This window comes from Dreissena polymorpha, chromosome 1, assembly GCF_020536995.1.
Source record: "Dreissena polymorpha isolate Duluth1 chromosome 1, UMN_Dpol_1.0, whole genome shotgun sequence".
Classification (NCBI taxonomy): Eukaryota; Metazoa; Mollusca; class Bivalvia; order Myida; family Dreissenidae; genus Dreissena; species Dreissena polymorpha.
Genome location: NC_068355.1, coordinates 47,453,189 through 47,470,091, shown reverse-complemented (window position 1 = coordinate 47,470,091; position 16,903 = coordinate 47,453,189). Strand labels below are relative to the sequence as shown.

The 16,903-nt window shown below is 34.3% G+C and overlaps 2 protein-coding genes across 2 annotated transcripts in view; both read right to left on the bottom strand.

Moving 5' to 3' along the window:
• Window positions 1–1,555: 1,555 nt before the first annotated feature.
• On the bottom strand, window positions 1,556–5,205 carry LOC127879014 (tyrosine-protein phosphatase 2-like). The gene is made up of 4 exons (XM_052425603.1): window positions 5,102–5,205; window positions 4,586–4,722; window positions 4,144–4,279; window positions 1,556–3,884 (listed from the first exon to the last, which is right to left on the bottom strand). The coding sequence occupies exons 1-4, from the start codon at window positions 5,171–5,173 to the stop codon at window positions 3,813–3,815; spliced, it is 417 nt and encodes a 138-aa protein (XP_052281563.1). The 5' UTR covers window positions 5,174–5,205; the 3' UTR covers window positions 1,556–3,812.
• The window catches only part of LOC127872302 (multiple epidermal growth factor-like domains protein 11), a 153,834-nt gene continuing 142,108 nt past the window's right edge, over window positions 5,178–16,903 (bottom strand). The window contains exons 14-29 of the mRNA XM_052415665.1: window positions 15,951–16,079; window positions 15,168–15,305; window positions 14,746–14,887; window positions 14,102–14,187; window positions 12,816–13,009; window positions 12,492–12,579; window positions 11,711–11,787; window positions 10,884–10,920; window positions 10,658–10,755; window positions 10,200–10,328; window positions 9,254–9,408; window positions 8,851–8,986; window positions 7,853–8,002; window positions 7,400–7,471; window positions 5,614–5,745; window positions 5,178–5,228 (exon numbers count right to left, since the gene is read on the bottom strand). Coding sequence (XP_052271625.1) covers window positions 5,178–5,228; window positions 5,614–5,745; window positions 7,400–7,471; window positions 7,853–8,002; window positions 8,851–8,986; window positions 9,254–9,408; window positions 10,200–10,328; window positions 10,658–10,755; window positions 10,884–10,920; window positions 11,711–11,787; window positions 12,492–12,579; window positions 12,816–13,009; window positions 14,102–14,187; window positions 14,746–14,887; window positions 15,168–15,305; window positions 15,951–16,079 — 1,814 coding nt within the window. The remainder of the gene's footprint in view (window positions 5,229–5,613; window positions 5,746–7,399; window positions 7,472–7,852; window positions 8,003–8,850; window positions 8,987–9,253; window positions 9,409–10,199; window positions 10,329–10,657; window positions 10,756–10,883; window positions 10,921–11,710; window positions 11,788–12,491; window positions 12,580–12,815; window positions 13,010–14,101; window positions 14,188–14,745; window positions 14,888–15,167; window positions 15,306–15,950; window positions 16,080–16,903) is intronic.

Here is a 16,903-nt window from a genome sequence, read left to right as displayed (position 1 = left end):
TTTTCATACCCAATTTTGTTTCGTACCCAAATTTTTTTTGTACCCAACTTTTTTTACGTACACAGTTTTTTTTTCGCATAATTTTTTCGTACCCAAAATTTGTGTACCCAAATTTTTGTTCGCACCAATAAACACAATTGTGGTGATGTAGATAAACTTATATTGGTGCTTTTATATCAATCCTCTTCAAAGCATCGTCACACCAGTACGTTCAGTACTTTGACATTATTTTTACTTAAAATGAGTATTGTTGTAAAGTCTCTTGTTCAGTATTGAATGCTTCCCCCAAACTACAAGCCTAAACTTCGACAGCATTTATGTCACATTCGGAGGGATACATGATTTCCTGTGAAAGTTCAGTTGGCTCCCGAATGTTTTCATGCGAGAACTAAATATTACAGTCCTAGGGTAATACGGAAATGTGTGCGCTATGCAAGATATTTTCGTTTTCGACAAATTCGCATCTTAAACTGTACCGCTTTTTACGTCATATAGCTATTAAAATGAAATAATTTGAAAACTTTCCATAAACTGTAAACTGAAAGTTTAAACGTTTGAAATGATCTTAGGAGCTCCGAAGGCCTAAAATCCCATACCAAGTAAATTTATTATATTATGAAACAAATTTCTCAAACCTTTTTTGTAGCTCATAGTAATTGCAGGTACTATCAAACGTCGTATGTAGTACTTTCACCTTATGTTCGAAAATATTGTGGCTTAATTTGGCTTAACATTTGAATAATACAGCAGTTTTACCCAAACTAGATTCAAGATTTTCCTTAAACGGGAAAAGGCTGACGAAATGTTTAAGTATAAAACCATAAAAACTTGTAATGTTTTGTCACAATATTTTTGTATACTTCTCATAAAGGGACGACCAGTGCCGGCCTCGCACCATGTAGGGCGACTGGCAATGAAACTTTTTGGGCCCAAGCCCAAGGCCCCTAGTCAGCTTAGTGTCTACTGGAATGCCAGTGCCCAGTCGATTTCGCTCGTATAAATTCCAGTGCCAAGGCTGGCAAGACGTACAATGGCGACAGTGTCCCGTTATAGGTATAAAATAACATATTGAAAACGAAATCACCAGCAAAACAATACTGTTTTGCAAAAAATAAAAGATGTCCACTTGGTGAGACAAATCAATATCCGTGCTAGGATGTCAAGCCCTTAATCTAAACATAGCATTGATATACAATAACTGGCTTTGTGAATTCATTATATTAGGCTTAGTAAGAAAGTAATTATTTTCTGTCGTCACGGTCTCAATGGGCCCTTAAAAGACGCGGGTCCAATAGGCCGTTGCCAACTCTGCCTTATGGTTCATCCCGTGCTGAGGACGACTATATCGGTAATTATTAAGCACAAACGCCATTCTTACTAGACTAGTTCTGATATAGCAAAGATTCATTATAGTAAAATACGCGTTCGTTAAATCTTATTATTTTACGTTTTGAACTTAACTTACGTAGTCAGCCTTAATTCTTATCGTTCACAACAGACGTCTTTATAATGTCAATTTTAGAATATAAAATTAAAACTTATTATGTGAGAAAATTTTATTTTAAGAAAGCAAAGAATAAAATAAACATAACACATTGAACAAGTTCATATATTAAAAATTCAAATGCATATTAAAGGGCTTCGAAAGTGGATTCAACCGCATGCCGTTATACTATGTGATTATGGTTGAAATATATACAAACTGTAACTTCAGCTGCACCAGACGGTAAAAAAACATATCATAGCATGTGGTCCATTATGTATTCTAATAACGGGATACCCGGATAGGAATGGTCGATTCGAAGCATTGTGTTTTCAAACCGGTTTTATGGAGCTCGAAAACTCATAGTTAGCCCAGAGTAATTTGCAAAAACATTGACATGAAAATTACAATAAACTTCATACCCTGTACAACCACAATTCAAATATCATAGCAGTAAACGATAATGCCTTTCAAGTCAGTTACCATTAGACCAGTCAAAGCGTAGATGAAAGCCAGAACAACAGAAATATAACTTGCTGAAGCAAATAAAAACACAATATAAAATCATAAATAAAAACTCTTATCCATTTATACAAAATCAAGTTGAATACTGTGTGAATGAACACAAAAACAAAAACAAAAAGCAAATGTTTCTCGATAGCTCATATAAGTTTGCTAATCAGGTTTATATAAATCACGTGTTTTCCGGGTTGATATTGATGTTGCCAGGGGATCAATTCGTCGGCAACTAATTCAAAATGACAACAATATGATGCTTCATACCACGAGACCATCGGGAAGTGGCCAATGTTTACCGAGGGGCATGATACGAAAAATCTTTGAAGATATAACGTGTTTAAATCTAAAAATGAAATATATAAATCTTTTGTTTTATTGTTTAAATCAACACTATGTTAACCACGGGGCATGTTAACCAGTTAAACCCGAGTGTTATACATTGATAAAGCTAGAAGATCACCACGTTAAGTAAATATGAGGTTTAGAAGAAGTTGTCGTTTGAATGAACATGTCTTTTCACCACGCATGATAGACGAAAATGCAATCACAAAAGTTAAAATTTCTGATAGGCTAAAAATCTCAAACGCAAAAAATATTATGATAAATAAACCTGTCTTGAATGCTGTATGCTAAAAAGTGTCCATGAACACTTGTAATCATTTACATTGGCAGCGAGACAAAATGAATGCAATAAGTTATTATAAAAAATAAAACAAATGAGCTTATAAAACTGAAAATAAAAATATAATTACTAGCAAATTAAACAATATGAACATAGTACAAAAGTAAAATTATACTGTGCCCCCCCCCCATTTTAATGTTTTAATGAGAAATATTGTATGGCATTATTTAATGCCTACTCGAAGAAATTCGTATTTCAATAAAAATGCAGAACAATTACATTTTCATATGAAAATATATGAATTAAAAAAACAGTTATCTTAGTGTCAAAATATGGAATGAAACAAATATGCAAACGGGTGTACACAACCTACGACTTTTATTACGACATGTTAAATTTTGTATAAATATTGTACACTAAACCTTACTCTGAATGCCAGTAGTCCTTATTATAAAGTGCATCAATGTTGTAGAAGTTGTCAAACACGTTCTTATAACTTGATATACACTTGACATAAATATTTATGATAAAAGAGTGATTTAAAGTCCGTACATAATTTTCAATAGTTTTATCATTAGAGAATGTTTGTATAGCCACAATCTTGCTTCGTCTCACACATGGATGTTGTTTTTGTTTACGTTCAAAGGTTTGAGTTGTTTGTGTCTAGCGTAATTATATACAATGAAATGATATAATTTAAAATGAAATGCTGTATATTATGCAAGAAATAAAATATAAGTCATTCTTCTCAGCAATAAACTTTAAGTATACAATATGCCGATATTCATTTCTATTATACAAATCAAAGCACAGAAGTTATTTCACAATAAAAGTAAAAAACTGGAATTAATACACAAGTCCAAATGCAATCCAGGGTCCATCATTTGTGTACCTCAATGTCGACAATCTATATTGCAGTCTTAAATAGTACGTAGAACAAATATTGTTCATAAAAAATCAAATGGCCCACACTTTGAAAAATATTTTTTTAAATGTTATCTATCGTTCTTCAATCTAGTTTGATAATGTGGCTACATGCGAGTCATTTCTATCGTAATAAGTGCAAACTTGCAATATTCATGAACATCTACATCTAGCGCACGTATTGCCATATGTCACGTTCTTATATGTGCATCAAGTTAAACACCGCGACTTCCAGATGTACTTAGTATCGATACTCTCTTGACGCTATGTGTTGGCGTACGTCACATTGGATTCTACATACTGTGTCAGCAAGCTGTAGCTAAAACGATACTGTTCCTGAAATGATAAAACAAAATCTGTAGTTAATAGTAATGGCTTAATCAGTGTTTCTTTAATTAAAAGCTTATAAAATAAGAAATCAATCCAGCAATATAAAATCAGCATACATGCACTTTTATGTCATGTGAGCTTTGAATACGATTGTCATAACGTAATGTGTAAATTTGCGAAGACATTACGGTTTACATTATATCATATGTTCCTGCCAAGTTAAGAAAGTTAAACACGTGGTGTAAAACATATAGAATATTCCTACAAAGTTCGGTATGAGCTGCGGACGCCTCGTTCTAAGATGCCTGATGACCATAGGCAGCGACACTTCCCCATTCTTGGACATGCATTCCGTGGCGTACAACAGTACCAGCAGCAGGCCGCTTCTTGTAGCACCATCTCTGCATGAATATATTAGAACATAAAAAACAATCTTAATACATGCACGTTTTAATTCTTATCTTATCAAGGTCATTTCATATATGCTTACGTTTTTGTAGAAGTTTTATTTGATGCATTTAACAAAGCTGCGAGAAAAAGACGGTCAGTTTGGTATTTTCTTAATTATTCTCTACGGAGCGCCGATACACAAGAGACAGAATGTCATACTTAAATTTGAAACATTTATCACTTAATTATATACACAAACGTCAATAGTGTACATGAAAGGGAAGTTGTTTTAGCACAGTGGAAGCACCGGTACATACAAGCACTGTATCAACGCTGTTGAAGATTTTGTCCTCTTCTCCACAGCGTCCATTAATATCAGAAATTCACCGACATTTGGCGGTGCCATCTGGCGCCTTGGCCACTTCTGGTACAGCAGCTGCGTTACCGTCCTCTCCTACAGAATAGGTTACGCTTGACACCAATCCATTTAATGTGTATGGTATACACATGTTTTGTTAGAGACACAATCTGACGGTTACTACGTGCAGCATTATACAACATTACACCATTATAACAATTTATTTAATTGTTATACTGACCATCATCAACACAATATCAATTGTTATCAATAACATACTGCTAAATGTAAAAAAATATAGTCAATGCCATTATATTCATTAATGTAGTAAGGTTCCTTAAATGACTGTCCTTATTAATAAAGTCGGAATGACCGGCGGTTTTCACACCGCGATAAAGTGGCAACAACTTTTTTTGGGACAGTGAAACCCCTGAACAGTGTTGAATAAACATAGTTTAAACCCCCAAATGATTACCTTTTTCATGTATTGAACTTTGAAGACTCTCGAAACTAAATAGTCCTCTTCGTGATGTTCAGTGATGAACATGATGTTAAAAGGGCCCACAGTGAGTGACCCCGTAGTAGAAAAACATTCGACCGTCCTGAAAAAATGTATCAAACTTATCAAAATATGTATTACCTTTTCATTTCCTTCAACGAGGAATTATACCAATATGATGTGAAAATTGCCTGTTCGTTTCCTTCTTCGAGGACTGATATTTATATGATATTAACAATTACCTGTGCATTACCCTCATCGGGGAATGTTACCAATATGATGTGAACAATTCTCTCATCGATGCATGTTAACAATTTTATGTCAACACTTATTTCTTAACTTCATCATCGGGAAATATGATGTAAAGTGAACAACTGTCCACTCGACTCCCTCATTCGGGAAAGTTACGGCTGTGATGTGAGCAGCAACATGTCCATCGCCTTCATCGTGAAATGTTACTACCAAGCCAATGTGATGTGACCACTTACCTGTTCATTTCCCTCATCGGGGAATGTCACTACCAGACCAATGTCCCTGGCCTCTATGAGTCTCCAGCAGTCCACCACAGTGTCTGACAGGGGCTTCTGAGTAAGGATGCACTTGTTGTCCACCTTGTAGCTCTGAAGTAATAAACGACATTTAATGTATTACATCCATAACCATGTATCTATTGTTTGCTAACACAGCAATATATCTTGAATCTGCTTCAAAACTTGAGACCAGAAATATGTTAGTAAATTTCGTGATACTTCTTGTAGGGCATTCAATTCTAATGTTCAATATCTGTTATATTGATTTTATACACAACGACAAAATAGTTATATTTCCGACGATATTAATACTATGCATACATAGTTAGAACGAACGAATGTAGTATACGCTTTTGCGCTATTAAATCCTACCGGCATCAGCGTTGATGTAGTCATTTCTTCCGTCCACAGGAACAGTCAACATCGCTCGATATCGATTAACTTCAATAATAATTATAATGAATTAATTTCTAACATTAGTTTCAAACAGGTTGATTACAATGGCTTGTCCTCAAACAATATTTTTATAATATATTTGACGTTCGCATTCTATGCTTGCCAATTAAGACCAATTAAGAACGATATCATATTAAAGAAAAATTATTTGCTCTTTCAATGCATGCTGTTAATATTTTAATTTTCTGTAATCTTAATGGAATTATGCTACGTACACTACGCACAATGATATGATCCGGAGGGAAATAAATGTGTCCATTTTTAAACAAGACTTCGGTTGATTCACCGCACTCGAAGCAGGGCGGACTACTTCCACTATATATGCTCCCGAACTTCATTCAATGTCATTAAAAAAATAAGTCCCGAACCAGTGACACCCCTATCAATTTAAGATTGCGCATAATGTCCTTTATATGAACTTAGGTATCGTTTCCTATTTGATTCCAAGTGTCCATTTATAACATGAGTGACAATATGTTTTAATATATATTTAAACAAGCATTAAAACATTCAGAAGATGTGTTACATCAGGTGAAATAACAATGGACATAAACGAGACATCTGGAGAGTTTAAATGTCATGAATAATAAAATGTTATGATCGTATTCTGAACAAGTCATTCAAACGTTTGCAAATGGATAAAAGGTCACACGGATAAACAAGGTGGCAGACGAGACAATAGCCGTGGAATGAATGACCTTATCCTTCTGGTAGAATGTGAAAGGTCATGCACAATTCACTAATAGGTTGCCATTCTAAAGAATACTGAGTTGAATCTTAAGTTTTTTTAAACTAATCACAAGTACATCTTTGCGGGATTATGGACTGATGGACTGGAGTACTGAAGAAAGGACGAACAGACCACTATCAATTATCCCTTATTGTGAAACACCAGCCTGTTACTAATGAAATGTTTAACAAATCTACAAAATAAAGAAATACATTACCACAATGAATGTGAATGACTGATGAAACGACACAGCTTTCATAGAGTTAGTGATATATATATATATATGTTAATTATATGGTTTAAATTATATTATGCTTACATAAGCTGAATAAGATTAGAAGAGGTAATTGAAGAAAGGGAAATAGAATTGCAGGAATATGGTAAGGGCGCTCGGCACTGGATATTGTCAAATGCCTATATTCGCAACACAATATTTTCCGTATAATACGATTTTTTATTGTAAGCTCATGGTACCCTTTAAAGCATTTTTCGTAAGCACGTACTCGGTAGTATAGCATCGAATCTGTTTTTCATCGCGTTTTCAGGCATGGTAGCAACGGAGTAAGGATCTTCCTCGTCACCTTTGAGGTTTGCTTCAGCAAGCTCCAGTGTGTGGTAGGATGATTCTGTCTAGAAGGGACAAGACACGATCAATGAGACAATTTTAACCATCCTTATGCGATATACATTGGAAGCTCTATAATATGACCGTAGTCAATATGATGGTCAAATTGTATATGACGAGATATATTAATTAGTTAAATATTTCTATTGGACACTTACTTATACAACTATTTGCACGGTCATTACATTAAAAACTGATACTGTAACTTTAACATAAACTTATTTACAAAACTGGTTTACATTGCAAAACAAAATGTACCAAATGTGGCAATAGCTGTCATACTCTGACTGAGTAATGAATGTCATAAATCTATTAAATGTAGTCAGATTTCATAGATAATCAAATAGTATCTTGTTTTTAAAGTTATTGTAACACAACACGCGAACCTCATGTTGTAAAAACAGTCCGGTTTTGTTCAGCTTTTGGTCGACTTGGAGAAGGGTGTTTTGGTAATTGGCAAGCTCATTGTTGGACACGAAGTGACTGCGAAGGGACAGGTATTCCACCATCAGTCTGTGTAAGTATTTATATTGGCTCTGAAAATTACAAAGATGAATAACCGAAAAGAAAGATTCAGTATAGTATATCAGATAACACATCCGCAACACAATTGACAATTCAATCAAAACGTCTTCAATGGTGATATTTTGTTTACGAAAATTCCATGAAATCAGGCACAAATACTGGCATTAAATGGTTGCCAGTGTGCATACTTCATGTAAAGCGAAAATATAATGTGGAAAAGAAACGAATGTCTACTGCATTCCACGGTATCTCCATTGTTTAAATCCTAAGTCATTAGTTCAAATCTACTTAAATTGTTTATTGTTCACACAATTTTGCTTATCTGTTTTTATCCAATATATATTATATGTATTATATCTTGTTGTACATGTGTCTTTGTAGAGGGCATTTTCAATCATATAATTCATTACTTAAAGTGAAATAGGAATAAATTCGAACCAAATATTGACGCCATTACACACCACGTCGAGGAAGGTCCATTCGAATATCATTGTTATTGTATATTATTTAAAGCATGTACTGTTTATTGTATTCTATTGTTTTTATTGTAAGCCATGCGTAAAAAACTTCAGAAAATACAACGAATTTTAAGTTTGTATCGTTCATCTAATTATACTCGGTTAGATCAGTTATTTGCAAAATAATATGAATTTGCGAAAGCGTTATAATATCGAACTGCTTCTAGATCTGGAAGGATTTTTTTAGTGAATGCAATGTGTAACGTTAACAAGATGTTGCGGTAGCATTGTGAGGAAATTGTAACGTAAGACTTTTTCTATGCAGATTTTTTTGAGTTGTACATCTACATATTTTTTCCCTTTTTGGGTAGTCATATTATTCTACAATTTCAAATTCCCACCGCTGTTTGAACCATGTTAACTCGCTGCTGTCTCAACTTGGTCACACAGGCGTAGATATCGACAGTCTGTCTGGCCTGACCCTCGTCTATCAGTATGTCCATGGCGATGAATGTGCCCGTCCGACCAACACCGGCGCTGATAAATGGACCAAAACAAACATACTAGAGACGATTTTAAAATTCATTTAAACATACATGATTTAAAATTATACATTTTATAATGTTATGTCTATAAATTTGAAGAAAAAATAACACCTCTCTTAAATTTCTTTTATTTTCTGACGTTTCTGACATTGAGAAATATTAAGACGTTCAAATAAAAATCAAACCGTTCAATTATGAATGCACTTGTTTTTCGTTAATACTTAGCAGGTAAAATAGTTTAGTTTGCGAACTGAAATACCTGCAATGAACGACCCAAGGTTGCTTCTTGTCGGTATCGTGGACCCTGATCCTACGCCAGAAGTGCAAGAGGCTCGAAGTGCTAGCGGGCACATCTTTGTCGGGCCATGCCGTGTAATGAAAGTGTGTTACCACACGCGATACACTTGGCTTGTCCTGAGGAAAGATGATGTATACGAATATGACGTCATAAGATCTATAACAAACAATGATCGTGTAAATGGTTCATGTTTACTGAGGACTGCCTTTATGAAAGCTGGTATAAATGTGTGTTATATGTCGTGAGGACAGCGTATCACTCTGGTTTCTGCGATATTTATGTTACGCCTATTTATTTCACAATTGTATGATAAATATGCGGTGGTATCAAAGGGAAATAGAAAATAATTGAAGCGGTCGGTATTAATGCGCACGCGATAGTTGTTAGATGCGCATGCGATAACTCTAATGTGCGAACGTTATAGCAATGACGTGGACACGCAATGGCTATGACGTACGCATTCGATAGATATGACATGCGCACGCGATAGCTATTAGGTTCGCTCGTCATAGCTATTGTGAGCGAACGTAATAGAGAATGTGTTGCCTTAATCACGCCTTATAAATAGACATTCACTCGATAAGTAAATGAAGTAAAAGGTGAACTATTCAATCACTGTAGTTATATTCTTTATGTGCACATTATATAACTAATACTTTGCTTCAACTCGGGAATTATCGATACAATTTGGAAATAAACGTTATGTGAAACGTGAATTCATACCAGTGCCAAACATCGTATTTGCAATAATACATTAGAAAATTTAAATGTAATCAATATGTAAATATAAATATTTGCCTATAAATTCAGTAAATTTAGAATGAAATGATAGTATTTGTATTCCAACGAGTAAAACGAATAATATATAGACATGGAAAACCCAAGAAATAGAACTGTTCATTTGTACCTTGTGTGACAATTTAATCTTCCGAACTGTATAGTCTGTGAACTCTTCCATAAAGATCAAAGTTGTTGTTAGTGCTTGGAAATCTTCCAGGGAACCAACTTCAAGAGGGCAGTACCGCAAACATTTCATCTGTGTATGTTTGATATGAAAATCAATACATAAATCATGAAAAATGTACTATCAAATATGCATGTTATTTGCGTATATATTCGTAGCACAGAAAGTAGCAAAAGTACAGTTTTTAGAAACAGTAATCGGACCGTCATCATAATGAGACTATTTTCATAAAAAAATGACAAAACAACAGCAAAACAAATGGTTCTTTAAAAAGTATACAATAAATGAAAAAGATCGCGTAAATGTAAATTTAATAACATTTCCACAATTATATGTCCTTATGTGTTATTTATATATAAGAATTAAGTCGCTCCACCGTTACACAGACCAATTTAACTTACTTTTCCCATTTCTACGAGGTTAGTTACCATGACTACGGTAGATACGTCATATTGCCATATCATTCGCCAGAAGTCATCCATCATAGCCTCCGTTGGGCCTTTAAGCACATATTATTATATACATAGTATATAGTAAGACGAATACTTTATATGCGAAAAAACTTATGTTATTACGAGTGAAACTTGAATATCATTAAGATCGTTATGTTGTTAAAAGAAGACTCACATTGTGATGCAATATAAGCTCGCTTCTTGAAGAAACCCTATCAGAGAAAATAACACCAGCACATATGTGTGTATCCAATCATTAATAAGGACACGAGTGATTAAACAATAACAACACTAATAATTCTACTACTACTAATAATAATAATACTAACAATAATTATAATAGAAGTAGCAGTAGTAGTAGTAGTAGTAGTAGTAGAAGTAGTAGTAGTAGTAGTAGTAGTAGTAGTAGTAGTAGTAGTAGTAGTAGCTGCAGCAGCAGCAGCAGTATTTGAAGTAGTAGTAGTAGTAGTAGTAGTAGTAGTAGTAGTAGTAGTAGTAGTAGTAGTAGCAGTAGCAGTAGTAGTAGTAGTAGTAGTAGTAGTAGTAGGAGTAGTAGTAGTAGTAGTAGCTGCAGCAGCAGCAGCAGTAGCAGTAGCAGTAGCATAAGCAGCAGTAGTAGTAGTAGTAGTAGTAGTAGTAGTAGTAGTAGTAGTAGTAGTAGTAGTAGTAGTAGTAGTAGTAGTAGTAGTAGTAGTAGTAGTAGTAGTAGTAGTAGTAGTATATGAACAATTCTACAATACTTTTAACAAAACTAATACTAAGTCTTATGGACATAGAGCTATATGCATGTATAAATGAGGTATCACCCGAAACTTACGGTGTATGTATTTTTATTTTACACAACAATGCGAATATGATTTTCATAAACAATATATGTACTAATCAAACATGTAATTTATTTTAAGATAAATTATTAAAGATAAATAGTTTGTTTAATCGATGCGATGCGGTGTGTCGTACTGTATACCACTTATATGTTTTACAAAAGGATTCAAACCGCACCTCGATGAAGCAAGCATTGATGTAATCACTGCCTTCTTTGCCATCAACAATGTTAAGCACTACGCGAGAGTGGTCATCTGAAATATTGCCATATCAGGACCATGCCGTGGTAAACATAATGACTAAATCAAATACAAATTTAATTCTGTTATATTTATTTTTGAGAATTGTTCCAGTTCCACCGTGACATACGTATATCACGAATGTTGGGTGGCAATTGTCTCTCAATTGTGCTTATGTTTGGCGTAAAATGTTTGTAATAACTTTTAACACTATGCATATGAACTCATTTGAATCAATTAAAATGCTCATTGATATCTTTCTTGTAATTCATCAGTTAACTTGATATTGACTTGTATTAAATACCTGTCTAATGGAGGTTTTCGTGTTTAAAAACAAATGGCCAGTTAGCGCTTCTGAGAATCCATCAAATCAAATGTATAATGTATTAAACTTAACACATTCAGTACTTTAAAATCCAACCTCTTGAGGCGACCTCATCATTTGACAAATTTCGTTAATTTTCATAAATTGACAACAGGACGTTATTAATAAAAGGATGAGTTACCAAACTTTCTTCTTATGCTTCGATGGTAAAATATATGAAATAAAACATGAGTGCATATTCAAATCTATTTACTCCACACGCAATAACAAACAACCTTGAGTAACAGTCTCTGTTGGCCTACGGATTAATACATCGCACTTGATAATATGAACAGCAAACCTAGCGGATATAGATAAATTAATATCCAAATAAATAAATACTCTCATAACGTACAGGCAAGCATATCTTTGTATCGGTTTTTCCCCGCAGTCACTGGCGCCGTTGCAGCAGTAGCTGGGTGTTGCAACCCGTAGGGGATTTTCTGCAGTAACGATGGTTATTTAAAAATTACAGCCATACATGAACACACATTATAAGTAAACGCGATAAGCCACAAATGATAACAACTTTCCTTCTGATATGAAAGTTTACTAAACTATCATTGTACACTTGATGTAATAATACGCTCTTCATAACACGTACAACCTTCATAATATTGACAATTGTGTTAATTGAATGAAAACATGTTTCATATAAATATTAAGACTTTTCATGTACCTTAAATTCTAAGTAAAAAAATGGCTCATCCGCGCTTTTCGACATCACATATCCCTGCAGTTGGGACAGGGCGATGATGGTTCCCGATGACTCTACGGGCGGTAAGTCCTGCATGTTCGAATATACCGGTTCTTGAATGAACATTGTAGTTACCGACTCTGCTGATGTTGGTGGCGAACACTTTTGCGCTGAAACTGTGATAGTTGTTTAACCTAGATCTTATTTACTGAAATTCTAGACGTCAAATCGCCCGCTTGGACATGTTAAAATACACGCTATGAAAGCTTGTTTTACACACGGATAATATGTACACTTGAATCTGTTATACTTTAATAGTAATATTCGGAAAAAATACAACTTCTAGCGAAACCCATTTAATCAATTTGTGTGATAACTTTGTAATTGTATTAACTTTCTCGAGTGTCAATACAAAATCGTTTTTTAAATCAGTGTAAAATAACTATTCGCAGTTTCGGGTGAAACAACTATTCACAGTTACGACAGTCTATAACTGTGTAATGTTGTCTCGAGATAATTTTACAACGAAAACCCTTATCTCGCATTTAATGTATTTTAATGCATTTACTAAAGACTAGTTCTTATAGTCAAAACATATTGTCCCAAACAACTGCATAATGCTTGTGATGTAAAGACGCATGCATAATTTGTTTTGGTAAACAATTAAAGGGGCCTTTTCGCAGATTTTGGCATGTACTAAAGTTTGTCATTAAATGTTTTATATTGATAAATGTAAAGATTTGATCTAAGAAGCTCCCGTAAAAAAGAATACAGTTAAAAGAAAAGTAACCCTCAACAGAGCTCGAAACACTGACCCCTGGAGTCCTTTAGTAAAAGTCTACCACTAAACGCACTCGGTCATCCGTGCTCATACAGTGACGGATGTATTTTATACTTTATGTAAGCAATCCTCGTAAATTCACAAGATATAACAACAACATAACTCTCTAAATATTTCAATCGTTTCGCGTTGCAATGCTTTATGATTTGCAGGTTTTTAAATCGTCAAAAGAATGCATATAATGGATATTTTAGAGCATGGTTAATGTTCAGTATTATTGTTTCCTCACAAATATCATAACTAAAACGAAAATTTGCGAATCTGAGAATTTTGTTTTATAATTTTGACAATTTACAAAAACGTTAAAATGCCCCTTTAATTATAGCACATATTTTCACGTCAATTTCATTTAAATCAGTGACATTTACACTCGTTTATACCTCATAGTTATTTATTTTATGATCTGTAACAATATCGCGCCACTTACCAGTATTTGGCTTTGCGGCGGCCAGTTGTTGCGGTTCGTCATGGACGCTACTCATTGGCTCGCGAACAGTTGATAGCACATTCGAACTAAATATATTTTAACCCATTTATGCCTAGCGTCTAGAAAAAAGGCCTTGGCAAACAGCGTAGACCCTGATGATGCGGCGTCTCATCGGGGTCTGCGCTGTTTGCTTGAAGGAATTTCTGTAAGAAAAAACCTAAATATAGAACTAAATATACTGGACATTCCTAATTTTGGAAATAAATTGATCCAATTTAGAAGGATGAGAGAGTCCACTAGGCATAAATGGGTTAACACGGGAACAAAAACGATACTGGCGCAAGTAATAACAAATGGTTTGATGCAAGTAATACAAAATGGTCACCGATACAAATTTAATGATGATAAATATGTCATATTTGAATGTATTATGAAGTGCTTAACATATATGTTACATGGTATACACATGTCATCGTCATTTCATAAATAGAGGATAAGTTGAAGTAAAATGTTAATGCACTATTTGAACAAAAATCCCCCAAACGTTGAGATACATGGTATGCATTAATTGGATTCCTATACATAATATACATCAATTGGTTTCCTTGATCATTTGTCAATAATACTTTAACTTTTTAACATACGCTTCGTTCTGTTTTTGTGTCCGTTTGCCTTTTCTTATTCTCATCAATAAGACCACAATCACAATCAGCGCTACCAGAAGAATTAGCATCCAAGTCGAAACTCCAGATACTAGCTCCACTGGAAACTGGCTCGATTCTGTAACTAAAATGTATTTAAGGATAACTGACTCGTTGAAAATAAAGAAGGTTTAACTTAAAAGCTGGTATAAATGACACTGACATAATTGATGACAGTTTTAAGATGACTGAAATTACTTTTGCTAAGTGAGTTCACCTGCTTCGAAAATTAAAAAAACAAACAATAATGTATCGAAACAATGCAAAACGATTTTAAAGAGCCTCACATATTCATTTAAATTAAGTTTGTTTTCATCGCATACATAATAATACATGGATGTATGTATTTATAAGTTATATCTAACGTTTATCACAGAGACGTTCATGATAGCCGGGCTCACACGCCCCGGGACACTCGCCAGTCCGCGTATCACATTGTTGGCTTCCCTGGCAACGACCGCATTGGTGATTGCATCCTTCGCCCCAGCTTCCTTTTGAGCACGCTGCAAGCACATTACATTTCGTACGTTGATGATCGTAAACACAGGTTGTTCAAGGATACCATTGATGACAAAGATATTTTGTTCCCGGCGTCACACGAATTGGCAGACGGACAACAACCAATATGATTTAATGCAGTGTCAAAATAGTTTTGATGAGAACAATATCTTCCAGTATTTTATGATTATTATTTACAATTTGTGTAAGTTTAATCATGGATAATACATGAATTAACTATCTTGCAAATCATCCACTATTATTATCGGCATAGGGAAGAGAATCTACGGACGGCGCTACTGAAGATGTCCCCTGTATCAATATTCAATAGTTCGCCGAGCACGATTAGTTATCGCTGTAATTTTTTGTGAGTAAAGAAAACTTGCTAGTATATAGAGATGAATGATAGATGATTAATGAAAACGTTGGTAATAACACAACGTTTTGTAAGACATTTCGTCGATAAAACTGTATAACACAACAATAATGCAGATAAAGAACGACGTTAACTAGATGTCATGTTTAATAAAAAATTAAATATATTAATCGCAGCGGTCAACGTGTCAACGTAAACATAAATCAAACCTATACATCATGTAACTATTTGGCAACGTCGCTCATGCAAGTCACTGTATTTAATGTTTACAAACCTTCATTGCAATCTGGCAGTTGGTAACCAGGTTGACAAGAACAGTGCCCTGTCACGTGATGGCATGTGCTGTTGCAATTTCTGCTGCAAGTTTGGGAACAGTTTAATCCAAAATGTGGTGGTTGACACACTGAAAAATTGAAAAATGTGTTAAGTGCTTCAATTATATGAAATGCAAACTGGCCTCTATACAAAATATTATTTGTTTGGTTGACCATACCAACCAAAATGAATTACAAGGTAAAAATGATTAAACACAAAACGTTGGGCAAGATCAAACACTTCTCAGACCCACGTTAATTTACATAGATGTATCAAAAGTCTATCTTCAAAAACAAGAGCCGTGCCAAACGACGCTGCCCGGAGAGGGCAAGTTTGATATCTGAGGTGAGCAGTCTGGATTTTCCAAATATCAAAAATAAGACAGGAAATTCCAAAGAAATCGGAAGGTATATCTCTATTGATATGTAGATGGAAAATTGGGTATTTACTTCGCAAATGATTATAATATTCAAAAACGTTTACTAAGAAAAACTAACCATGTCTTATTAGATGGTACATTATTTAATTGAATAAGGCGATACTAGTGGAAATAACTATGACGTATCTTAGCAAGGTGGTAAATTTCATTTTGATATCTCACGGGTTTAGCCCTTTAACAAACAATAGCTTTGTGTCATCGCATACCGAAAAAGAACCATCGCTGTAACTTTTGTATACCTTATTATCAAAACAATAAGAATCACGTAATCTCGTCCGACACTTTATCAAGATAAATATTCTGTGTTATGAATAGATAATAATGAATTCACTGTTGTGAAAATCTTCCAATATTAAAACAATAATTTTACAACATTGTTAATTAAACGCAATATTAACCGTCATGGATGAAACTTTGTCAACTATACACACTTTTATGTCTATGGTTGACAAAACCAACGAGGGACGAGGAAT